General features: G+C 32.5%; 2 protein-coding genes across 7 annotated transcripts in view; both read left to right on the plus strand.

Annotated features, from left to right (window-relative positions):
- Positions 1-17,442, plus strand: part of LOC122721097 (neuronal calcium sensor 2) — a 38,885-nt gene extending 21,443 nt beyond the window's left edge. For 4 of the 5 annotated variants that reach the window (XM_043948390.1, XM_043948374.1, XM_043948404.1 and 1 more), the window contains 4 exons: positions 6,262-6,380; positions 6,706-6,849; positions 7,821-7,949; positions 10,326-13,593. In XM_043948390.1, coding sequence (XP_043804325.1) covers positions 6,270-6,380; positions 6,706-6,849; positions 7,821-7,949; positions 10,326-10,502 — 561 coding nt within the window. In that variant the 5' untranslated portion in view covers positions 6,262-6,269 and the 3' untranslated portion in view covers positions 10,503-13,593. Of the gene's footprint in view, positions 1-6,261; positions 6,381-6,705; positions 6,850-7,820; positions 7,950-10,325; positions 13,594-13,753 lie in introns of those variants that run through there. The other variant, XR_006347862.1, reaches the window with a different exon arrangement.
- The window catches only part of LOC122721089 (neurocalcin homolog), a 46,496-nt gene extending 21,563 nt beyond the window's left edge, over positions 1-24,933 (plus strand). Inside the window, exons 2-5 of one of the 2 annotated variants that reach the window (XM_043948351.1) lie at positions 22,464-22,683; positions 22,990-23,108; positions 23,461-23,649; positions 24,173-24,933. In XM_043948351.1, coding sequence (XP_043804286.1) covers positions 22,614-22,683; positions 22,990-23,108; positions 23,461-23,649; positions 24,173-24,373 — 579 coding nt within the window. In that variant the 5' untranslated portion in view covers positions 22,464-22,613 and the 3' untranslated portion in view covers positions 24,374-24,933. Of the gene's footprint in view, positions 1-18,677; positions 22,684-22,989; positions 23,109-23,460; positions 23,650-24,172 lie in introns of those variants that run through there. The other variant, XM_043948360.1, reaches the window with a different exon arrangement.
- Positions 24,934-26,766: the final 1,833 nt, after the last annotated feature.

Consider the following 26,766-nt stretch of genomic DNA (forward strand, 5'->3'; position numbering starts at 1 on the left):
TCGTATACTTTTTTTTTCTTACGAAAATTTATCATATAAATCGATATCTTAACTGGAACCAGTAAAACAAATACGAGGAGGAATAAAGAAAATATACCTAGAAATAAATTCTTCTTTTACACACACATACATTCTCTCTCTCTCTGTCTCTGTTCGACCGATTATCGAAATATTTGTCTTTTTTTTCTTTCGGAAGAATAACCCTTCGACAAATCGATAATGGAACGTTTTTCAATCTTGAGTTATCGGTTAAAGGTTGCACGCGTGAGAACACCAATTCGTAAACGATATTGAGGATCGCTCGACTCGATGAAAAGCAAATAAATCTTTAATCGAGAATATTGCTGCTCATTTCCACGCACCCTTTCTCGCCATTCGCCAATCTTTTCGATGATTAACGATAAAATGATCTCTCCTTATGAATCGAATCGAGATCTAGATCCGCTCTACGCTTTGTTTGCAAAGCGGTTGCGAGAAAAGTAGTATCTAAGCCTAACCGTATCGAAATTTCGTAGCGTTTCGTGAAAATATATATATATATTTTTTTTTATAAGATATTCCGCGTAATGTAATGTAATCGTGGCATGACGATACGTAGATAAAGAGAGAGAAAGAAAATGACCGATTACGCAACACGTATCTTCCAGACTAGAAACGGCACGAATAGTTTTACTCCTTGTTCGTCCGATGTTACGTGTATAAATGCCATCTTTTCTCGTAGCTCGCGTTCCAAATCACCTTTAACGTTTCGATGTCGGTCGCCGTGTACCGTCGTTAACCTTGAACGACACTTGAACGCGTTGCTCTTCCATTTCGAGTCGAAGTGTTTACATCGAGTCGAATACAAAGACGACGTGTGAGAACGGGCGGGGAAAGGGGGGGAATAATAGAAAAAAATGATGGGCAGCACGTGGCAGCGACGCGTACAAATAATTCGATCCTTCGATATTTACGTTTACCGTCGATAACATAGCATAGAAATGTATATTTTTGCTGTGGCGAAAAATCTTTTTATATTATCCGAATACGATGTACGAGTTCTAAAGTTAGACGATGTTTTCGAAGGCGAACCTTGTAAAGTTGCTTTCTCAAAAATAGGTCGAATATAAGGGAGGATAATAGTACGGCCACGGTTACTCGTCGTGAAAAGAGCGCAGCGTCGTGTACGGATCGACCACGATTCCTCCTTTTCCAACCGTTTTATACGAAAATTTATTACGTATTATCATCGAATTATTCGATCTAAAAACGATTTACTTTGAAATTATTACTTCCTCTATGTGCCTTACTTGCGGCATAACGATCGAAAAATCAAAATTATACTTTACATTTGCTCTTACATATATACATTAATAATTATTTATTTTATAGTTATTTTAGTATAGTTATTTTTCTACACGAGAGACGTCCAATATCGGTTTAACCCGAAATTCTTGTACGAGTCTATTTTTTTTTTTATTTTTTTATCCCATCGACTCGAATATCGACAAAAAGAGATATAGATATAGATATATTTATAGATATATTTTTAAAGATCGTCGTATATCGCCGTCGTATATATACTTTTGTTTAATTGTTCTTCGTCACGACGAAGATACGATTGGCACGTACATACTTGGACGAACAATGTTTAATTTATATATATATGTATATTGTAATTATATCATAGGATACGACGGTTTCATCATCGATTCGACCATGTTTATTCGAAGAACGGACGATAGAACGATACGTAGCGTACATATTTAATAAACGAGCCTTGACATCGCGTCATATACGTGCATAGGGTAACGGTCTATAGAAAGTAGAAAGCCGTTACGCAAAGTATCAACAGGTGTATTATTACCTGTACTCGATTGATCTTTAAACCCTATTTTTTAATTGCTAAATACTTATTCCATTATTAATCTCGAACGAATCGAAATCCGCTTAACGCGTTCTCTCTTACACACCGTATAACAGTCGTTCAACTTTTTGCTATTTCACGATTCTCACCTTCGAACGGTTCGATTGTTGCTTTTCGAAAAAAAAACGATTCGAACGAAACGAACATGAAGAATTTACCATTCATAAATCGTTACGCGTGTGCATCATGAATCGATTACCAATTGTAAGAGAAAATTTTTCGCTTTGCTTTTAATCCGGATGATTATATCGTACTTTCGTTCGATAGATATACGAACGAAATCCAGATATATACACTTTTATTCCGAAATAACCGCGAACCACTCACAATTGCAACGCGTTTCAACGGCTGTAGGCCAGATAGGTAATAATGTCATTTGGTTTGCAAAACTTGTTCTCGAAAATCATAAAATAATCGAATCTTGATCGAGAACGATTTTTATTTTTCGAAAAAGAAACGGAACGACGCGTATATTTGATATTTCTTAATTAAATTCGTACGAATGAAAAAAATTTATCTCGATTCAGACCGTTGTATTGTCGCGTATATATTTCCGCATTTATGGCGTTTAATTTTAATCGATGCACGTGACGAAAAATCGCAGACGCTCATCAGAATTATGAAAAAGATTCGAAAGCGAGATTCGTACCACGCAGAATCCTTCGAAGGTAATCGCGATGTAACCTAAATATTTAATATACGTTACTTTTTCAAAAGATAAAACTTTTGAAAAACTTTCTTCGTCACTCGTCGTACTCGTCGTCGACTACTTCGTCGTCTACCAGCGGACAAAATTTATTCAAAATCGAAACAGCGGAATATTTCGAGTATAATTTACCGTTTGAAATTCTTTTCGATCGTCGTTACCGAGCGAGCGGGAAAAAAAAATTCCATCCAAACATTTTCGAAACGCGTAACTTTGAGTTTTTCGCGCGATAAATAAAGTTGGACACGTCCTATTTTTCCATCTATGTATCTGTGTATCGATCTCGTCGCAACGTATCGATGGCAGACTAACGAGTTTATTTTTAACGCAGTCGAAGAACAAGTTGGCGAGTGACCGTACCGATAAATTACGCCTCTGATTCCGATCGCTCTTAATTGGTCGAAACGAATCGGTTTTGCGGTCGGTCGATCGGTCGATCGATCGACCGATCTCGTCAACGATAAAACGATTCAACTTCGATTACGTCCTCCTCGCTTTTCCGATCGAATCGCGCTATCTCTTTTGCTTCTTCTCTTCCTCGTCTCTTTCTCTCTCTCTCTTTTTTACAGGTCGTTTAGCATTTAGAAAATGGCAAATTTTTCCATCCCGAAGAACGAACAATGACAAAGCGAGTACGCTGCTTCTCTTTTCAAATCTGTCTCTCATCCGTTCTTTCCTCATTGTATCGGCAAACTTTTCGAATCGCGGACGACAAAGTTCGTTCGATCGATTTAAAGAATTTTCTAGAATTTATATACGAACGGAAAAATATATCTTTAAAAATTTGAATTATGCGTCGACGTTTTTTTTTTTTTTTTCGAAAGTCGAAATAAAAATTACACTTTTTCTCGCATACGACAGTTTCTGGCTCTAATTCCTCGACTACACTACTAATAGAATTATCAGGCTACTAATGCGCCTGAAAAATAAAAATAACGCGAAACTCTTCGTTTCTCTGTTTCGATATTCACGGAAAGATGAAAATTTGCAGCGTGCAACGTCCGATTCGAGCATTGAAACGATATTATTCCGTCAAAAATACGGAATAACGGAATAATCATCGTGCAAGTTTTAATCGAATAATCTACACTTTTTTATTAAACCGTGTTAAATTTTTAATCGTACGCACGTAATTCCTCGCGTAATCCTATCACGTGGCAAAAGTGACACAACCTCGAGTCACTGCGCGGTATGTCGAAAGGGTCGAAAGTCGAGAGTCGATTAAGTTCGTCCATCGAGAGAGTCGGGGAAAGCGGAAGGAGGGTAGAGCGGAGGTAGAATTTACGAAAAGAGCGTTTTCGAATACCGTTCGTTTCGACCGACGTACGTTATTTCCGTTATTAAACGCAATTTACTTTTTCCAATTATTCTTCGTTCCCCATTTTCTATTCCCTCTATTTTTAGAACGCGGCGAGAACGATATCTTTATATGAGATGAGAGAGAGAGAGAGAGAGAGAGAGAGAGAGAGAGAGAGAGAGAGAGAGAGAGAGCCGAAGGAAGTTGGCGAAATGAGAATTCTTGGAATTTATTCGGATTAACACGGTCGGTGAGTTTTCGCGATTGAAAACGCGACTGAGAGGCGTCGCGTCGGAAGCGAAGCGAGAAACGATAGAAAAACAAAAGAATCTCTTCAGAATTTGACGAGAAACCGATTCGTTCATTTTCTTCCTCCTCGACTGTGACGCTGGGAAAACTGTGTCACTTTCTCTGCATGCTTCCACGCGACGATATCCGATATACGTGGACGAGTTACGTAGGAACAATACGCTTGGTGTTATAAGCTCAATAATACAGCGTTAAATGTGAATGTAATTGTCGATACGCGACGTTCCGAACGGTGACACGCTCATTGTTGACAACGCCGTGATCCTTTCCCACCGCAGATCGACCAACGGTGATACGATGATACGTATTAAACTAAACTCGAACAATGCTTCTTTGTCGTCTTTCAACAACAAACTCCATTTAAACTCGATTTACACGCTTTTCTGTACGATGGACCCGATGGATCGAAATCCACTCCACTGTTCTTTTATATTTTCTTTCCGTTTTTTTTTTCTTCACGAAAAGAATCTGTTCAAGTGGTTCGATAATGGGAATGGACAGAATCGAGTGTAAAATTCGTATATTCTTAAATTGTCTTAAATTTTCGAAAATATCACGATGTGAAAGTATATCGTATCTCGAGTTTGATACTCGTATTTTATGCGGTATTTTATACGACGAAAAATTGATGAACGCGATATACGCGTATATAGCGATGGTGGATATGCGAGATACGTGGTTGGTTAATCTCTCGGGGAGTAGGGCTTTAATCCGGTAAATAGCCGAGGAAACAGGCACGATTCCGTTGACACGGATCGGTACGTCTGTCCGTTTGTCTATCCGTCGTCTTTAGGACCGAGTCCCTCTCTCTCTCTCTCTCTCTCGATGTGCACTCTCCCGTGTTAATTATGTCCTACATTTACTTTGCGTTTCGACGAGGTCTCGTCGTTGATCATCGTCGCTACACCAACCGCTCGGTGACTTTTCCTCTATGATATACGCCTCGCCGCGATACGCGTTACCATCCTATTGAATCTTGCTTACCAGATATATCTCTACTTACGTACATCCGTGTATACCATAGATTTGTACAATTATCCAGATCGATCCAGTTCCATGTCTCGTATAAATAACGGACGTGAATATTTTTGATATTTTCAATCGCGACACACGTGTCATTGCCTTTACCAAGGATCGCCATCGTTACCAAGGATTCTTATTCGTCACCACGAGTGTTATTTCACCTCGAGTATTCCGTTGAAACGATCGTGTAATAACTCCGCATAAGATCGAAAGAGAAGAAGGAGAAAGAAAACGCGGATAATACATCGTGTCCCAACCGTTCGATTTTAATATCGTTTTTCAGAATAATGGGGCTAATCGTTAAACGAGTCACGAACTCCGTCTCCCCCGACTTCCTCCTTCCTTCGAACGTGGAAAACGAACGCCGCGCCTCCTTTCTCCAAACTTTTTATTCGAATCGTGTATCGGTCACTCGTTACCGCGTTACTTTACGTCTCTCTCTCTCTCTTCCCCCCTCCATCGCACGTTCGCGCGTGCCCGCGCACTTTACGACTTTCCTTCTTCCATCTTTTCCCTTCGACGGTTAGAGTTCGAGAGTTCGTTCGAGCTTCGTTTCGCGATTCGTCGTTTTTCTCGCACGCGAAAAATTTTTTGAAATTGAAAACGAAGTTTAACACGACTGCGTTATAGAAAAAAAAAAAAAAAAAAAATAAAAGAAAAGAAAAGAAAAGAAAAATGGGACAATTAGAAAAATGAGACTGTCGAGTGGGACGGATAAGAATCCGACCCCTCGAGCGCAAAGAGTTAACACGTTCGCAGAAAATGTCATGTACATTCTCATCCACTTAGCGTAAATAATGTATATTATAACCTACGTATCGCGCGTATCTTCTTATCGCGATCGTTCTCTCTTTTATCGCTCCCTCTCTTTTTTTTTTTTCTACTCCACTCTATTTTTTTCCCAACTCTCTTTTCCGACTCTCTTCCATTATATCTTGCATCGCTGCGTTATTATTATTATTTAATTATCGATACCGTACGATAATTATACGGAACAACGGGTTATTCTTTCTGTTATAGATCGCAAAATGGGTTGTTTCGGCAGCAAAGATAAGTTGAGCAAAGAAGATATGGATTTTCTTAAATCGCACACAAGATACGACGAAGCAACTATAAAAGAATGGTACAAAGGATTTAAAGTAAGTTATTATTCGAAAATTTATTTATTTTTGTTTGCTAATATTTTTTTTTTTTTTTTTATCATTATTTCTCGAAGTAAGGAAAGTAGATCGTTGCTCGTAACGAACCAGGATAATATAATCTCGCGCTAGAGAAGGAATATTTAAAACGTTCGTAAACGTACGATTAATTATTAGCACGTCAATCTCTTCGATGTTTTTCGATTCCGTCTCGGAAGTTGAGGAGAAATTTCTCTAATTCTTACATGATATTTCATAACGATAAATAATAAATTGTTGACGAAAAGAGGAGATTTTTTGAAATATCGCGTTCTTTGTGTTATAGCAAGATTGTCCGAACGGTAGACTAACGCCGGCAAAATTTGTCGACATGTATAAAATGTTCTTCCCATCTGGCAACGCGGAAGAATTTTGCGATCACGTTTTCCGTACATTCGACATGGACAAAAATGGCTACATCGATTTCAAGGTAAGATTCTTCGAATCCATTTTTCTATATATCGTACCATTACCATTAGCCATTAACCGAATGGACGACACGTACGACACAGTGTACATATATATATATACATATATATATATATATATTCGTGTATCTTTTGTCAACGATAATACACGTAAACGCGCGTATAAAGAATAGTAGAATAGAATAGAAATTTGAACGTTTGAATTGAAGCCTTCGCTTTAAATCGAATTTCGAAACGAGGGCACAAATTACAATCTGTCATTCTGATCGAGAGAAAAAAAAAGAAGAAACGAATAAATTTGAAACGTAGCGTAAATTATATTGTTTTTATCTATAATTTAAACGAGACTATTTGACACTAATGATACGTATCGGATTCGGATAGTTATTGTTCTTGTGGGTCGTTCTCGTCCCTTCTCTTGATACGAAAAAAGAAAAACGAAGAAAAGGAAGAAACATGTACATAAACATGGTAAGTACAATACGTAGAAAGACGATAGGAGGAAAAAGGTAGGGCAGTGATATAGAAATCTAGCCGATGGCAGAAATTGGCTAGAGGGGCTAGCACGTCGATGGGGTCAATACGAGAAGTGGAGACACTTCGGAGGTCATGAAGAGCAAAGAGCCGACTCGCCCTCGACTTCGTTCTTTAAAACCCTTGCCGTTTGTCTACCTCAGGCGTAGGGTGACCTAGTTCAACCTCTTGCCGTATCTACATCAACGCGAATACTCTGAATTCTTTAACTCGAACGTCGAAACACGTCGAGACGTTAATAATATCCAAATCGATCGTATCGAAAATTGATAACGATTTTCCAACAACGTAAATAAATAACGTAAATAAACTTCAAATCGTTGAAGAAACGTAAACGCGATTTCGAGTCCGATCGATCTTTTTTTTCTTTTTTTTCTTCTTCTTCTTTTTTTTAATTGCAACACTGAGAAGCAAGAGCGTTCAATTTTGTTCGTTACAGGAATTTTTGTTGGCTATCGATGTAACGTCTAGCGGGACGCCAGAAGAAAAACTGAAATGGGCTTTCCGTATGTACGATGTCGATGGAAATGGTGTCATTGACATTCAAGAAATGACCAAGATCGTTCAGGTATTATATGCGTATTTCGTAATTAACACACATACACACTTTTTCTCTCATACAAAAATATTCTCCTTTTCACATTACTTACCTTCTTTCATTAAACGATGATTTGGATAAAAATTGTTTTAAAAAAATCATCGATTTCATCCCTCCTCTTCTCCCTCGTCTCATTTCTTTTAACGACTGTTCTTTCTTAAAACGAAAGGGAGGAGTGATAACGACCGAATCGAAGACTTTTTTAAACGTACGAATATATAGATTCGAAAATTCTTGCTAATTAAAAATAAATATAATAGAACGGAGATTAACATATATACATCTGGTAGTAGTAAATTAACGTTCGTGATAAACGATTTTGGATGCAGAAATAAACGACGAGAGCGAAGTTTATGATTTCTTCGACAATTCGAAAATCATGGTCATTTTTCACGAAAATCAACGATTTTCTTTAAAATGTTTCGAAAAAAGCAGCTCTCTAAACGATCGAATTAACAATTGATCAAACGATCAATTAACAATTAACGAATTATCCACACGCATGTAGACGTCTAGACGATTCCCCAAGGATGTGTCGATCGATCGTTACGTAAGATACGTTCCAAGCATAAAAGTTGGAGGAATAATCGCTTGCAAACGGTACAAATTGAAAGTGAATATTAAGAAATTTCGTTCACAAATTGAGAATAGATTGGGAGAAATTAATAATCGGGATGGATGGAAACGCGGCCATTGGCGAAACGTTCGAAATGTGTGAGTTAAAAACGACTGAATAGCGAAAAAAGGAAGAAAAGATTTTACGAAAATATTCAAAGCGTTCGTTAAACAAAAAGCATTTATATTGTTATATAAAATATAAAAACTACATTCCAATGATTCTTTTGATACGGATTGAAAGAAAAGAAAAGGTTCCTAGCAAGAAGCGAGAAGTTATTGCACAGAATTAAACGTAAATATTTCTTTAGATATATATTACGAAGAAAGTGGATCGATGAAACGAAAGTAGATGATACGAATTTTGACAAAAGAAAATACGAGAAAGATTCGAGGATGATTTTCGTCGTGCGAAAGATAAGGGATAAAGAAATACATCTGAAAAAGATAGGAAAATCCACGTTGCTTCGGGATTCCAACGAAAGATCGTTGGAAAGGTTAGAATGACTTGGAAAAAGAAGGTTTGATCCACTTTGCTACAATTAACCTTCGATATAACTTGATCGATCCAGAAACAGGAGCAAATACTCGATTGAATGGAAAGTAAGCGGAGAGCACTCGGAATGCGATTACAACGCGATGACGGAATCCGAAAAGGAAAATGGATGGAAGAAACGAAGGAAGGATTCGTTTCGCTCGACTTCTCTTCCATGTATCTCTCGAATATTGTATTCGAATTTTAATACTTTTTCGAGTCAACAAATCCAACTTTTGTATTTTATCTCTGAAAGCTTTAATTTCCATCTTCGTTTTCAACTATTTTTTATTTTAAAAATTCATTTCATTTCCGTGAAAAATGGCCACGATTTTTTTCGAGCTTTATAAAATCGCCAAAGTTCGAACGAAAAATTTCGCTTTACCGTCTGTGCAACCACGACAAATAACGAATTAACAATTTTTTCATTCTCGTATATATATTTTCATTCTTCTTTTTTTTCGAAATCTTTACACGAAATTTTTACTTACCGTGAAATAACAGATTCGAAATTAATCGAGTTTTATCTGAAAAATTTTCTCTCTCTCTCTCTCTCTCTCTCTTTTAATAATTAATATTTTAAATTAAAATTCTGTGAATACTTACAGTTGCGTAACTTCTAACGCGTAATATTAAAAAATATACAAATAGATATTAAATTAATATAATAGCGAATATAAAATTTCTATGGAAAAATAAAAAGAGCATATGGAATGAAATTATCAATTATTAATCGAGTCAAGAAGAAAATGGAAATGTTGATCTATAAAACGCGAAATGATAACGATGCAAGAATTTCTCGATTATTTTATCTTTTCTCGAATCGGCAATTTCACCAAGATACGATACAATAGGTTATGAAATAAAAAAAAAAAAAAAAAGGAAAAGAATTCGTTTCTGAACTCATTTTTTATTTATCGTCGCGAAAGATTGCCCATCGACCCAAATAAATCGTGAAAAGTTTTAACCCGCGTAGATATACGCGAATATCTATCGTCGACTCGAAAATAGAATTGGTTCGTCTCGTCTAATGCATATTCGATTTTTTTCGAACGGAAATTAGATGGACGGTCGAGAGCGGGGAAAGTCGTAAAATCGATCGACGGACGAGAGGGAATAACGAAGGAATAAAAAGAGGATGATCGACCGTTACGTTAGAAACATCTTATTAAATATACGATGTTTTCTGTTTGTAGGCAATATACGACATGCTCGGTGCATGCTCGAGCAACAGACCGGCAGATAGCGCGGAAGAAAGAGCGAAGAACATCTTCGCGAGAATGGACGAAAATAATGACGGTCAACTTACCGAGGAGGAATTTTTGAAAGGTTGCCTTCAAGACGAGGAACTTTCAAAAATGCTGGCCCCTTAATTTCCGTGTCTTACCTCGGATCCGATGATGACACACCAACCGAACCGAATCGAAACGAATTTCAATTGCATCTATCCTTCCGTACCGATCGTTCTATATTATATTCCATATAATATCATTATCGAACACGATAATCGGTGCGATTGCCAACAAAAAAATCGAAGGAAAATCGGTGTCTTTCTCACGGTCTAACTTCAATTTCGACTCGAATCGATAAATTTCCTCCCCTCCCTTCCCAACGACAATCCATCCGAATTTCAATTCACCGATACGAACGAACGAACGAGCGTTCGCGTTCACTCGGGAAAATTATTATAAATCGATATTAAACGGCGAGAAAAAAAGAAAAGAAAAGAAAAGAAAAGAAAAGAAATAATTGGACGAAGAAGACAAGTATATTTCGTTTTGTCAACAAGAATCGTAGAATCGTAGAATTTCGCGATATTCTTGTCGGATCGAGATCGCATCGAGTTTGAAGTTTGACCGATGCTTCCACAGCAAGTACCTAAAAATTGACGTTTAAGGTAAAACGTTAATTATTAGATTTAATAATAATTTGACAGGTTTCTCTCTCTCTCTCTCTCTCTCTCTCTCTCTCTCTCTCTCTCTCTCTCTCTCTCTCTCTCTCTCTCTCTCTCTCTCTCTCTTTCCAAAGTTTCGAGATCGAAACAAGTCGGACAGTTTTTTTAAATTCGAACAACGACGAAAAAAGTGCTAGGACGTTTGGCGAGAGTGATGGTAACACAACGAATCGCGAGAGAGTACTGTCGAGTAGATAGGACAAAGATTTTCGATCGAGGAATGCAGTTTTATATTGCACGAGATATACTTCGAACGATACGTTTTACATTGAAGAAAAAAAAAAAAAAAAAAAAGAAAAAAAAAAGGTACGTCATATTAACGTATTAGTTAATCGATTCAATTATCGTTCTCATTCGGAAACTATCCGTTCCCATTCATTCCCGATACACGATAACGATGTATCACACATAAGATGGAAGATAATATTCTCACGAGTGATTCTCACGAGTTACAAAACGAGTTGAATATAATGGAACGAAGAAATTCGCGTTCGTAGCTTCGCTTTTTACTTACATGTATAGCCGTTCGATAGACGGACCAAAAGTGCCTAAAGTTCGGCATTTCGACAAACGTACGATGAACGTGAGGCAGGTCGATATACACGGACGGATTCGTATTTAAATAGCAATGACCTAATAATCGTTGTCCGAACGATCGAAAAAAAACAAATTCCACGTTCATTGGTATAAAAAAATTCGTACGTATCGAAAAAAAATACGATGCGTCTTTTTTTTTCTTTCTTTCTTTACGTTTTACTCGTCGCGAAAAATTCAATCGCGTCCCCCCCGAAAGCGCGCGTATCAGACCAGCATAGACCTGCACACCGAACTCGTTCAAACGAGAGATAAATATCGTCCTACGTATAAGGAAATTTCAAATTTACGTCTACAAGTTAATTTTACACCGATCGTTTCTTTCATTTTCCAACTTTCTATCTACCGGTGTAAATATTATTGTACTATCGTCTCTCTATGAACCGAGCTTAAAACGAATATTTTACGCGCGCGCGAATCGTATCATTCGCATTGTTAATCACGAAACATCAAACGCTTTGATCGCTTTCATAGAATTTTTCAACTTTCGTAATTAATTATTCGTACGATAACAAAGCTTTTATCGACGTATCTTGCAAAAGTAAAATCACCTTTTTTTTCCCTTTCATCCAACAATTCTGCCGAATATTTTGTATTTCGAGGAATTTCGTCCTTTGTATCCTGTTATAACCAGCCTAAATATCGTATGCATTTAATATATATATATATTTTTTTTAATTTTTCTGAAACTTTATGAAATTCTAATATGCTATTCGCAATTTTCATTTATAATTTCCCATATTATATTATATGTATATAGTGCGGTGAATGTGTATGTGACGTGTAACACTCATATACATCACCAGCGTACGAGTAAGGATAAACATCACCTAAAACTGAAACTCGAAACTTTTTCCGTTGTTTTTAGCGATAAAAAAAGAAGAAAGTATATCGATCCATTCGAACACGATTTGAAACGAATTAAAATTATACGTAATATTTACATGGTGAAAATCATTGTAAATATCCAAAATCGTATCGTAAAATTAAAATTATTATCCGAAGAAAAATATATATTGGAAGCTTGTTCGAACAAATGTAAAGGAAGGATCGATCTCAAGAAATCGAACGATATTCCCGATTATTCTACCTACGATATAACACTTACGTATTTCTACAATTCCTAAATATTCCTATCCTTTTTTCTCTCCTTAAAAAGAAAAAAAAATTGCGATTTAAAATGTCAAGAAGTGGAGAAAAAATTCGTAAAAATGCTTGGAAGAAGCAATATTTATTTACCTTTGTAAAATGGATTATTTCAATCGATTTTCTCTTCAAAGAAATGTTGGGTTCTAGCCTTGGGTGATCCACAATGCACACATACTTAATTATCTGTAGTTAGCGGTATGTAACGATTCGCGGTATACGTACAACTGAGAAGATAAACGGTCGTACGAAGAATTGACTTGGAATGTCCTTTTATCTGTCTGGCTCGAATATCAACAGTACGCATCGATACGATAATTATAGAAAATTTAACGGTTCAAACGTGTGAAAATACAATCAAATACTCGACTTTTTGGTGTCGTTTCACCATACATTGATCCCTAACTCCACAACGACACTTATTTATATATATTAATTCATATATATATATATATATATATGAATTTCACGCAACAATTAAGCTAGCAATGTATATGCGTGCAATATAATATATATCTACTACGAAGAATATTTAGCGTTATCGCGTAATATGCATCAAACATCACGCTCCTTAAATTAGGATAGTAACGATTGTATTTCAAATCCATAGTTTAACAAGGTATCGAATAAACGGAAAAAAAAAGAAAAAAGAAAAAAATGAAAAAACAGGACAACCGTGTTGTCCCGTTAAAACTCGTATTAATTATGATTTAAGCTCAGAGCGTATCTGTGTGTGTGTAGTGATATATTAATCCGAAGCTGGTGAAAAAGTGATGCGTAGAAAATTCTAGAATTTGTAATATCTCTCTCTCTCTCTCTCTCTCTCTCTCTCTCTCTCTCTCTCTCTTTTTCTCCCTCCCTCTCTCTCTCTCTCTCCGTAATAAGGAAACATAAAGGCAAGATAATCAATTTTAAAAATTTCTGATACAGGTAGCTGATCGACAAGCATGCGATTCACCGCTTTTTTCTCTCTTTTTAAGATCGTACGTATAATAATAAAAAAAAAAGAAAAATCGCACAAGACGATAATATATTGGGTCGATCGTTTAACGAATGTTTGAAAAACGTCGTTATTTCCAATGGAATGAAAAACGTATATATATATATATGTATATATATATATATATATACCGTCGATTTAAAACGGACGTTTTATTTGTTCTCGTTCTCTCTCTCTCTCTCTCTCTCTCTCTCTCTCTCTCTCTCTCTCTCTCTCTCTCTCTCTCTCTCTCTCTCTGTTGTTTTTTTCTCGATATCAGCAGCACGGTTAATAGGTTAATAGGTTGATATTAGTAAAAATTATATATATAAGGTGATTAAAAATTTCTCATCCGAATTTATAATGTTTACATACCCTAATCTTTTAATCTTTTCAACTCGATCACCGTAATAATTAGTATTTCAAATTTACATTTATTTAATCGTTCTCATTGATTATATTTATTTAATCGATTTAAGAGACTCGAATTCGCAAGATTAGATTTATATGATATTTACATATGTATAACGAGATAAACGTATTATTCGACGATCGCGATCGAAAGGATTAAAGTGTTTTTTTAGCTCCATTCATTTCGCTTTCTCTTTTTACGCGTCTATCTATCCATCTATCTCTCTATCCATTTATCTATCCATCTATCTATTTATCTATCTATCTATCTATCTATCTATCTATCTATCTATCTATTTTTCTAGTTTGATGATTTTCGATTTTTCGCTCAATATACATATATATATATATATATACTTACACGCATTGCGCGTTGATTCGAATAAATAAAATGACAAAGTAACAACGATAGAAAGAACAATAATAATATTTTATAACGAAACATATTTTCTGAGAATTACCGATATCTTTTATCGAATAAAAGATAAAACGAAGGAAAAAGAGAAAGTAATTGGAAGGAAAAGCATAACGATTTCGATCATCTTCTCCAAATAAATGCAATTTTTTATCGTTCTTCGTTTTATTCGATGTATTAGTTTCTATTCCTTCTTCTTTCACCCCTCTCCCGGGGGGAATTATTTATAAATTTTTTTAAAAAAATTTATAAATATGCACATGTTCTATAGAAAGGAAAAAATTCTATATATATATATACCGATATTTATTATCGATGAATATATTCTATAGAATGAATGTCGATACTTTTAGATCGATTTAGAACCGATTAATAATTTTGCCGATAAGATACTTGGAATTCTACGAATTTATATAAATCACGGGTAAGAAAATATCGTTTCATTATTAAGAATTGGCGAGAGGGAAATTTGGAAAGAGAATGTTAGTAAGTTAGTATCTGTGTACTAATGTGCAGTTCGTGCAATTAATGTAAACAAATATTGTTGTATCGCTCGCGTATATTTATGCGTATATAGTTATTTACATATATAATAGTAGGCTAAGTACATATCATTGCCTTTTCTCTAATTATTCAAAATCGACTCGTAGGCGCGAAGTTTTCTTCGTGTTTTTTCGTTGTGTACGTGCTTCCGCAATTTCGGCCAATTCGAACACGAATTTTGAGAACGCAATTTCTCGATTAATTTCTCGATTGATATACGATGATGGAAAAACGTGTGCGCGTTCTTTTCTCATTCGACCACATTCCCCCAAAAATCTCTTCTATATTTAATCGAAACGAAAAATTTATGTACGATATACATATATATTATTCACTTTAGGTAAGATATAAAAGAAAAAAAAAAAGGAAAATAATCTGTATATCTCGTTTATTACAACAATTCGAAATATCAATGGCCCCCTTTTTTCCATCTTTTCTTCGATCGTATCGTAACGATAAGCTGTATTCCATTTTGTTTCGTATAAATCGTAATTATTCGTTCCGATGATTCGTGATAAATCATCTGAAAAAAAAAAAAGAAAAAAAAAAGAAGGAAATAAGAAAGAAAAAGGATTTTCGTGCTACGATTAATTTACAGAAACGTACTCATGGTTCGGATATTTTTCTCTGTTCGTTCCAACAACAAATCGAAAGATAATACGAATGGAAACATCGCGATCCTCCTCAAATCGAAAGTGCAGCATTGACAATCGAAATATCAAGTTTCTTCTTCTATTATAAAAAAAGAGTCAATGAATATAGAGAGAACAATTTTATAAAGCTTAAGAACACAAACCCAAAAGTGCATTATATATTACAAATATTACATTGTTACGTCTCAGTTTCCAATTTCCAAAAAGTCTCGCAGCGTTGAAAAATTCGAAAGTCGATATTGTTATCCTCGTAAAAAAAAAAAAAAAAAATAATAAAAAATAAATAAATAAAAAGTAAAAAATAAAAAAAAGGAAAAAGAATAAGAACCATCCGAAATAATAATAATAATAATAATTCTTTTGTTTTTCGGATTAACAAGTATCTCGAGTCTTCTTTTCGTGTTCTTTTCGTGTGTTTGTACATATAAAAATACTAACGCTGTATATACACGTTGTGTCACGTGTATATACGAAAAATATATTTTTCATAGGTATTATTCAGAATCTTTGAATCTTGTCTTGATTGATCGAGATAAAAATTGAATTGAATCGAGAGAAAAAAAATTTCTTTAAATATATTTGAAACGATAAAATATTCGCTATTTTATTTTCAATAAATATTATATCGATATGTTGTAAATCGATGATGTAAAACAACGCATCGATCGATCCACTTTGATCACGAAATTAATATACCGTTAATAATCTTGCTAAACAAGTTCAAAGATAAAAGATTAATATGCGAGCGAAATATCGAATTATCTACGCTACTTTGAAAGTCTATTTTATATTTTTCTACGCCGTTCATTCTATCCTTCCTGCACGCCTTCATGCACTCATGCCTTCAACCTCTTCTTTAAATTAATCTCTCTCTCTCTCTCTCTCTCTATTTCTCTTTCTCTTTCTTTCTCTCTCTCCTTCCTTTTTATCGATCGATTTTCTCTATTTCGCCGAAACGATGCATCGCAAACTAGTAGTTAACAAATTTACAGGAAAACGATTGTTACAGCGAATAAAACAAATTCTTTTATTTTATCCTCCAGCGCTTAATCTCCTGAGCACTTTCGTATTTATCTCTTTTAATCTATTTATTCGTACTCTGTTCTATTTATATACCGTGTATAACGTATCATTCGTTGCTCTTCAAATTATCGTAAAATGTGTTGGATGAAATCATTAAGTCGAGAAAGGAACGTACAATTATGATTTGTAATTTTATTTTATTTTTTTTTTTTCTTTCCAAATTTTATTCCTCCCTATACGTCGCGATTAATTTTCTTCCATAATAGAATTTATATAGACGTAACAAATTTTTGGCAATATCTTTATACTTACATTTTTTACAAAACACTTTGGTACAATCCATGTTTAATCCCCTCCTCGTATATGGAGATGCAAAGATACGAATATGATTATAGAGACGATCTAATAAGGATATAATACGTGTAATAATAACGAAAGACTCGGTGAAAGACGAATTCGTTATATAATGTTCGTGTAATATTTATTAAAATTTCTTCTCTTCGAAGAAAAAATTCCTTTTCGAAATTGTATCGCGTGATATATATTTATCATTTTCTATCTTTAATTATATAACGAAATTAATATATTATTTAAAGCATAAAAATAATTTTTACGAAATTAAATTAAAAAACTTTTATTATTTTGAGAGAACAAAACAACTTGTTTGAAATTTTTATCAAGTTCCCGTAATAAATAAACCAATGATTTATTTTTATTCTTATGATATAATCGATAAAAAATACTTTTCTCCGCGATACGATGCTTTATAACGATTTATAACGAATATTATTTCACACTAATTTTTGATCGCTTTTATGCGCGATAAAATTGTCGTATCGTAAAATTTATTAGAATTTTTATTAATTAAATTGCAATACGAAAGGAAAGAATTATTATATTTCTATTTTCGGTATTTTCATCGGTCTTTAATTGTACCGAGTTGCACATAGTACTGTAATCTAGAAAATCAAATTGCTGATAATGATTTTTTTATAAAAAAAAAATATATATATATATATAAATTTTATCTTTAAATTATTATTATTTATATTATCCTAACTAATTAAGCAAAATGTCAATATTCGAAAGTATTTTATCTACGTACATATATCAAAAAAGTATAAATTAAATTTTGACATTACCATTGTAATTAATTTTACTGGTAATCTGATATTATTAAATAATTATCAGATTGCAATTTTTTTTATTCACAAAATACACGAAATCTGGAACACAATTTTTATTTTCTATTTCAAAAAATATTGTTCGTTTCTTTTTTTTTTTTTTTTTTTTTTTTTTTCTACGTTAAATTATTGTAAAAAATATCAGATTGCAAAAACTTATCGTTAAGCACGATATATTTTCAACAGACAGTACGACTGTTTAATAAATTGTAAATCGTTGTAATTATATATTGTGGATCCGTTTATCCTTAATATATGAACAATATATCAAATAAAATATACAATTTAAAGTAATTATAAAAATAAAGGAAAAAAAAAAAATAAATAAATAGATAAAAAGACGAGAAGAACAAAAGGAAAGAACAAAAGAAAGTTCGCTTAAATATGTGTAACATTAAACAATATTAAATAACACGTTAATTTCGCAATTTCATATATTGTATATTTCGTTCCAATCGCAATGATACATGTATCATTAACAACAATTAGAAAAACATTATTGTATTCTTCGATGATGAATATAAAAAGGATATGAAGATACAAAAGAAGACGATTAAAAAATAATTATATCTATTTTCGTATTTATTTATTTATTTTTGTAACGATTCGTAATGATCGTTTTTTTTTTTTTTTTTTTTTAAGTTATCGTATTATGTACGAAATATTATCAAAAGAAAGGGGAAAAAAAGAAAAGAAAAGAAAAGAAAAAAGAAAAAAAAATGTAAATGGAAATCATTTCATCAAAAATAAAATCTTATATTATAGTTTTGAAATTTGCGCAGTTTTCAAAAAGTATTATACAAATATTTATCAAAGACGTAATAAATGTATACGTACTTAATATGTATGTACTCGTGACGGAATATACTGCCGATTGATTATTGATTATCTCTGATTTTGAAAACAACACTTGGAAACACTCGTTTCGACATTTTAGCAAAAACTATTTAGCGCATAGGATCGATCTGTAGGACCATTAGTCTTGTATTTAAAAAAAAAAAATATATAGTGTTTATATACGTATATATACATATATACATGCATATGTATATATATGTATAGAAATCTGAGATTAATAGATCGATAATAAGATCGAGTATAATTTGTGTGAATATAGATAAATTGAAACGTGAAAAAAAAAAAAAAAAAAAAAAAAAAGAAAAAAAAATCTTTTTCTTATTCTTTCTCTACTTCTGATCTGGTGCTAATTAATGCTGATAGTACACCTTAATGCTACTTTTGTATCTACTTTCCCTTTTCATCTTCAACTTAAATATGATTAAGAAACGATATGTAAAAATCTATCTTATGTGTCGTATTATATAAATTATTAGTTTGTAAAACGATTAGTTTAATGTTGTTCTACAAATAAAATTGTTTAGAATAATAATTTTTCAAACTTCCCAGACTATTTAACCAACAATCAAAAACTTAATCTAATTAATCGTCGAGTTAAGAAGAAATTTATTTTCTTATAATAAGTAGTCTTGATATTAAAATATCTTTAAAAAAGATTAAACACATTCCAATCTATATATATACACATATATTTATTTGATTTATATAATTTAAGTAGTGACAATTTAAGTTGTAAAATTACACGCAAATAATTGTCTACATAATTGTCTAATATTTTCCATAATACTTTCTTCTTTTTCTTTAATTTTCGATAAAAAGCATGAAGATATTTAAAAAAAAAAAAAAAAAAAAGAAATGAACGAAAATATTACACGTGTAATAGTAGTAATAGCGCGTAATCGAAGGACAATCGATCATTCGTATCGATCGTTGAACGAATTTCATCGAAATCAATCGTTTCGATTCGAATTACCTTACGAATTTTTACAGCTCGTTATCTCGTTATCTCGTTATCTCGTGAATAAGAAAAATTTAAGATTAACTTTCTCAAGTAATCAGCACGAGTTATTTAAAAATTTTCTCATATTTTATTTCACTTTTTATTTCGCTTACTCTTCCTATCCCTTAACAATCATACGTGATTAAAAATATGGTATAGAACGTACAAAAGAAAATAAGATATGTGAAAAAAATATCAATCTGTCATAATAATTTAATTCAATTCCCTCGATATGTAACGATATTCGTCTTATATTACCGATAGAATATAATTTTAATAAACATGTTCGATTTTCGAAAACACATTGTAGCATACATTAGCATCTACATTATTCGTTATACAATGTCGTATTATTCGTTCATTTATCAATTTTTCAACATTATATATTAAGAAGAATAACGTATTCGAAATACGATTCAATGAATTGTAAATACATCATAAATTAAGTGTATGTATTAAAAATACGATTTAAACCGAATTTTTCTGTTATGTACGTACGTTTACATTATTCTTAATCATTCCATCCTTATTATTCGATTTACAATATCGCAAATTAGCGTTGTGATCTTAGTTGCGTTTAATTTAATTAAAAAAAAGTATGAAAAAAGAAAGAAAAAAAGAATATATCACTTTTCTATATGTATAATATTTATATGTAACATTTCTTAATGTATAACATTATTATGAATTTTTACATAAAATGAAGAAACGTTTAGTCGTAAGTCGTAGCGGATGTAATTAACGTCAATAATGATTAATTCCACGATTTGGAAGAAAAGTGGGACGAGACACGGAAAATTGATATTATTTTTCTAATAGTTTACAAAATTGTTGTTATTCGTCTTTTTTTTTTTTTTTCCTTTTCGTTGAATTAAAATCCTAAAATTCACCTAAAATAGTTGGAAATAATAATCGTATAATAATCGAGAGTTTTATAAACGAAATGTTATTCAAGATTGATCGACCCATTTTTCTTTGAAATCTCGAATATCGAAAGAGATATAAAAAGAATATCTTGTATATCTCGTATTTCAAAGTTTGTTTTTAATTACCTTAATATATAATCGCGCTCTCTCACCCTTGACACGACGTCGAACGTCCAATCAAATCCATCGTCGCTTGGATCACTTTCATCTTTCTTCCAATTTCAACTTACATCGTGTTACGTACAACGTATAATAAAAGATGGAGAAAGTGCACGTACATATCGAAATTTCGAATTCATTATCGTGATGATCGAAAACACGCATCATTGATCAACGTAAAAATAAAATTGCATTTCTTTCTCCGTTCCATTGGTATTAATTATCTTTAAAATGCCGAATTTAAACCGATCAATTAATTTATATTAACATTAAATATACGTGTTTCGTAATACATACACGTAGAGATGCTACGTGGTACGTGCTAATATACGTATTAAAAATTAATACTTACTCGCGTCACGCGATCCCACCGTCATAAGAAACTATATGTTTAGTGGATTATCGATGATGTACGAATTATTTTCTAACTGCTGTTCCGCTCTGTCTATTTTTAATTCATTGAACAGTCTATGTTAATGTATTTTTTTCTCGGATGAATCGATTTTTTTTTATTACAAAAAGAATTTTGCGAAAATAATTTACAACAATTAATACATTTCTTCAATTATCTATTCTTTTCCAATTCTTTCAATTCGTTCGTTTCTTTTTCGAGTATTTCCAAAGAATTCGAATAGATTTCGACACGATCGGAAAATCATATTTTTTTCTTCTTCTTCTTCTTTTTCAATATTTCATCCATTTATATCACGTGCATGATTTTTATGATAATTATCGATATGATATGTGCTTGCTTGTTACATTAGCATGATATTTATTAATATTAAGCGACAAATTATAGGTAATGCGAATGATATGCACCACGAAGAGAAAAAAATATCGACGTTACTTATCATTAATACTAATAGATAATATTACGATAATAAATCACACTCTGCTCTAAATGTATTATCCAAATGTTGTTATTCTTGCTGTTATTATTATTATTGTAATCACAATTCGCGATGGTCGTCTTCATCGTTGTTATTGTTATCATCATCATCATCATCATCATCGTTAATCATCATTACTATTATTATAATATTATCATCATCCCGTTATCAGAATTATTTCTATGATTTTTTCCATCATTATCGAAACCATATTATTAATATTTTATTCGCTTTGTAACAATGGCGTGAATGATGCGAAAAACATTTGTAACGGTTCGAAACAGGCGCACGCATAATAGCTTCAATTTGCGCGAATTCATTCGTCTTCTAAATCTATAAAGGATCGATAGTAGAAATTAGCGCTCTCTCTCTCTCTCTCTCTCTCTTTCCCTTTCTCTCTTTCGCTCCTAAGCGTGAATGCGTGCGTGTGTACGAGCGTGCGAGCGTGTGTCATAAACTACGCTTTCATCTCGACGTTTTCCTCTAGATAAAGAAGAAAAAAAGGCACGAAAAGACCGGTTTCCGTTAAAAATCATTTAATTTGACAATCTTGTAAAGGGAAATAAATACAAAGATTTACATAAATTTTCTCGTTACAGGCGTGTCTGGTGGAAATTGCCAGCCACGAGGTGCTGTATTAAACGGCACCATTAGAATAGTAAACTAGTTAGTGCTTATTTATCTACTAATCGAATACTGTCCGAGAGCCTCGCCGGATTTTATAATAAAAGGGGGAGCTTGAAACGACCATGGGGAAACAAAATAGCAAACTGAAACCGGAAGTGTTAGAGGATCTCAAGCAGAATACAGAATTTTCAGGTAAATTTCTAATCAATCAATATTAATAAATTCGTATCTCGATGATAGGCAAGTTTATTATAATTATCAATCAAATTATTATATGATATGAAATTCTATTTTCTATTCGAAAGCTAATAATTTTTTCAACGGAACAAAATTATTAAAATTACTCTCCCTTTTTCTCATTCGTTTTTTTTCTTCTTCTTTCCCCCAAGTTTCTCCGAGATTTTATAATTTAATATTTTAATATTAAATATTTTATTAATTTAATATTATTATTAAATATTATATTTTAATAATTTAATATTTTATCTTTGTTTAAAGATGCCGAAATTCAAGAATGGTACAAAGGCTTCTTAAAGGATTGTCCGAGCGGTCATCTGAGCGTAGAAGAGTTTAAAAAGATATACGGAAATTTCTTCCCTTACGGTGATGCTTCCAAGGTAAATCAAATTAATTATTTCGTTTGTAGAAAATGCATCGAAAGTACGTTCGTCAAGTAATATCGATCAAAATAATTTTATTTGCGTTAACGTTTCATTTCCATTTCTCTATCAATCGAAAACTGAATTGGGTATCGAAATGATTTTCGATCCTCGCGCAATTAATAACGAAACGGATATTTTTGAAATCGATCTCAATTCGCGAAAAGAAATCGAATCGTTGTCATTTAATAAAAAACTTTCGATAAAGATTAATCGGCAATGTTATTTGTATATAATAATAAATAATCCCTGATCGATAAATTTCACATTGTTCGAATTCGATATTATTCATGGATGTGTAATATAACAGTTTGCAGAACACGTGTTCAGAACATTCGATGCGAATGGGGATGGAACAATCGACTTTCGAGAATTTTTATGCGCCCTCAGTGTAACATCTCGCGGTAAACTGGAACAAAAATTGAAATGGGCCTTCAGCATGTACGATCTCGATGGTAATGGTTATATCTCGCGGCAAGAAATGCTGGAAATAGTGACGGTAAGAATAATCAAGATTAAGGATTATTCTAAATGGTAATTATAGAAAAATGATAAAAAAAAAAATAAAAGAAAAAATATTGAAATGTTTTAAAATTCGAAAGCATAACATTCGATGCAATATATTTTCTTTTCGATAATATTCTAATATTACAAATTTGGGACAATAAAAAAGAACGTTTAATATATAATAAATATAAATATTAATTTAATACAATCACCTAAATTTGTATCAGATATCTAAATTTGAATTTCTTTTTTTTTTCTATATAATAAATCTATCCAATTTCTGAATTACGATAGAACGAATGCAAATATATATATATATATATATTATATATATATTATATTATATATGGATATTTGAGTATTCACGTTTCTTCGAATATTAATTTTTCGAAAGGTTATTTTCTTTCTCCTTTAATAAAATCCATCTTATATCTATCTTATAATTACCATCGAAACTAATGTTTTTAAATAAATGTTTGTAAAACGAGTGTGAAAACACTCGATTTATTTATCAGGCAATCTATAAAATGGTGGGTTCCGTGATGAAAATGCCCGAGGACGAGTCGACGCCGGAAAAGAGAACCGATAAGATATTTCGACAAATGGATAAAAACAAGGATGGGAAATTATCACTCGACGAATTTATAGAAGGAGCGAAAAGTGATCCGTCTATCGTGCGACTGTTGCAGTGCGATCCTAGTGCACAAGCTCAGTGAGGCCCTGGGCTATTATTACGCAAGTATTACTGTGTCATCTATATACATGTGTATAACTATATCGGGACCCGGTCCGATAATCTTCGATAGAAACGATTAAAAATTTATCACGATATGTATCACGAAGAAAACTTTCGTAAACTTTTTTTTCCGTTTTCTTTTCTCTTTCTTTCCATATATATATACACTTCTACGTACGGTAAACGCGTTATAGATTTTTATGCGTAGAAAAAGAAATATCTTTATGAACGTTTAATCGTTTCTGAAAAATATAGATATGGGACAGAAGAATAAGGGATAATTGTAAATTGGGCCGGTACCCGAATAAGTCCAAGGTCTCCGAGCCCATGGCGCTTGCGCATACCGCAAGCTAGTCTAAAAGACTAGTCCAGTCGCTCCGTCTCGTAAACGGATCGGTTTTAACGTAAATTTTCATATATCTCGATAGTATCTCGCCCTTCTCTCTGCTGCGTACGAACGAATGACTGAAAATCGAAATTATACGATGTATGGATATGACACCGCTCGATACACGCTGTCATAATTGTTGAATTCTCTAGATTTTANTTCGATGATTATTCCTCTCGTTAATTCACGCCCATCAGAAATCTTATCGCGAAACTTCGTGTCTTTGACCATTGTTAATTTCATTAATTTTTTTCAATCGAATTATGTATGAACGCATCGTTTTTAAATTAATCTTACTTTATCGAGCATGTTTTTATCGAGCAGTCGTCCTTACCATCGTCAGTCTCCGTCATATGCAGCTCAAGGGTAAATTAATTTTTAAACGTGTTATATCATCTTTGTAAGCTATTTGCAAAAATATATTTTATATCTAATACGTACGATAATAACGTTCGTCATTTTTAGCGAATACATCGTTTTTAATTTTTCAGCATACGTATATTGTATCAAACTATTCATTATGGAAAAGACTTATTTGCGAGGTACCGTAACTATATTAGCAACGAATAATAAACAGTTATATAGTCATCGAAATAACAAAGGTCATTGGATAAAATATTGATTCTCGGTTTCTAACCTAATAAATCATCTGATTAAGAGTTTTATTAAATCTTAGCAAATTTTCTTTTATATGTATATGTATATATATATATATATACATTCGTGATATTCTTATTAAAAAATAACAAAAATATAAAAGACTGCAAAAATATTGATATATTGATACGTTATCGTTATTCGATATAATACTCAAAATCTTCAATAATGTTGAATAAAAATTTCCAATTTCTTCTAAAAGTTGTATTTCTATGACCTTTGTTGCTATTGCTTTATCGATATACGTTCATTTTTGATAGAACATAAATTCAGCTAGAAAAATAACGGTAAAATTGTTAATTATATTTCTCGTAAAAGAATGAAGAAATAATCAAGTTCATCATTGCCTATTTCAAAAGTAACTGAATTGATCGTACGATTTTCAGTTACTTTCGACAAGCTATTCTGAAAAAAACCTAGATCAAGATTTCGAGCCGAAAGGATTTCGAAGGAGAAAAATAATATAATAAGAGGAAAATGAGGGGATGAAAAAAAAGAAGAAAAAAGAATAACACGAATAAAACATGAAAATGAAGGGGAGGGAGGGGGAGAGAAAAAGCCGAAAGAATAACTCGCTCACGTGCATCAACCGTTTTAGAGATTTATTTTTGCGAATGCGTATGTCGCGTGTCTAAGTACGTGTGCGAACATGCTATGTATGCGACTAAATATTTTCATGTATATTTGCGCGTATGCATACGAGAGTAGAGAGAAAACGGAAAATAGTAAAAAGAAAAAAAAAAATAATAATAATAATAATAATAATAATAATAATAAATAATAACAAAGAATAAGAGAAAGAAAGAATAATTTAGTTAATTCAAAAATTTATATAAAAGCGACATGAAATGACATAGAGATATAAAGATGCAGAACAAAGAAATTAGCGAAATAATTAAGTAAAATCTCCCACTAGCTATTGTTCAATTAGGATTAATTATATTGATACACGTTACATATGCATATATGTGTACGCGATATTATAACTCTGTTCATTTTTAATATGATACGTAATAATATAATACGACAATTTTCTAGTTCCTTAATTGTAATATGATCAATTGGTCGATTCGTATATCGAACGGAATATTTTTTCGAATATCGAATAAATTTCTGCGTGCAGAAAAAAGAAAAAAATATGATTATTTATAGAAAAATACGTGGGAAAAGAAAAATTCATTCACGTTGTTTTTTCACGCTCTTCGTGCTCTTCTTTTCTTTTTTATAATTAACAATCGAATTAAAAATGATCCAACTTTCGATTCTTTCGTTTTTCTCTCTTCATTTTGACGTGTGATCATGATATCATGATGATTTCGCACTTGGTC

This window comes from Apis laboriosa, unplaced genomic scaffold (genome assembly GCF_014066325.1).
Source record: "Apis laboriosa isolate Shangri-la unplaced genomic scaffold, ASM1406632v1 scaffold105_cov147, whole genome shotgun sequence".
NCBI classification, from domain to species: Eukaryota; Metazoa; Arthropoda; class Insecta; order Hymenoptera; family Apidae; genus Apis; species Apis laboriosa.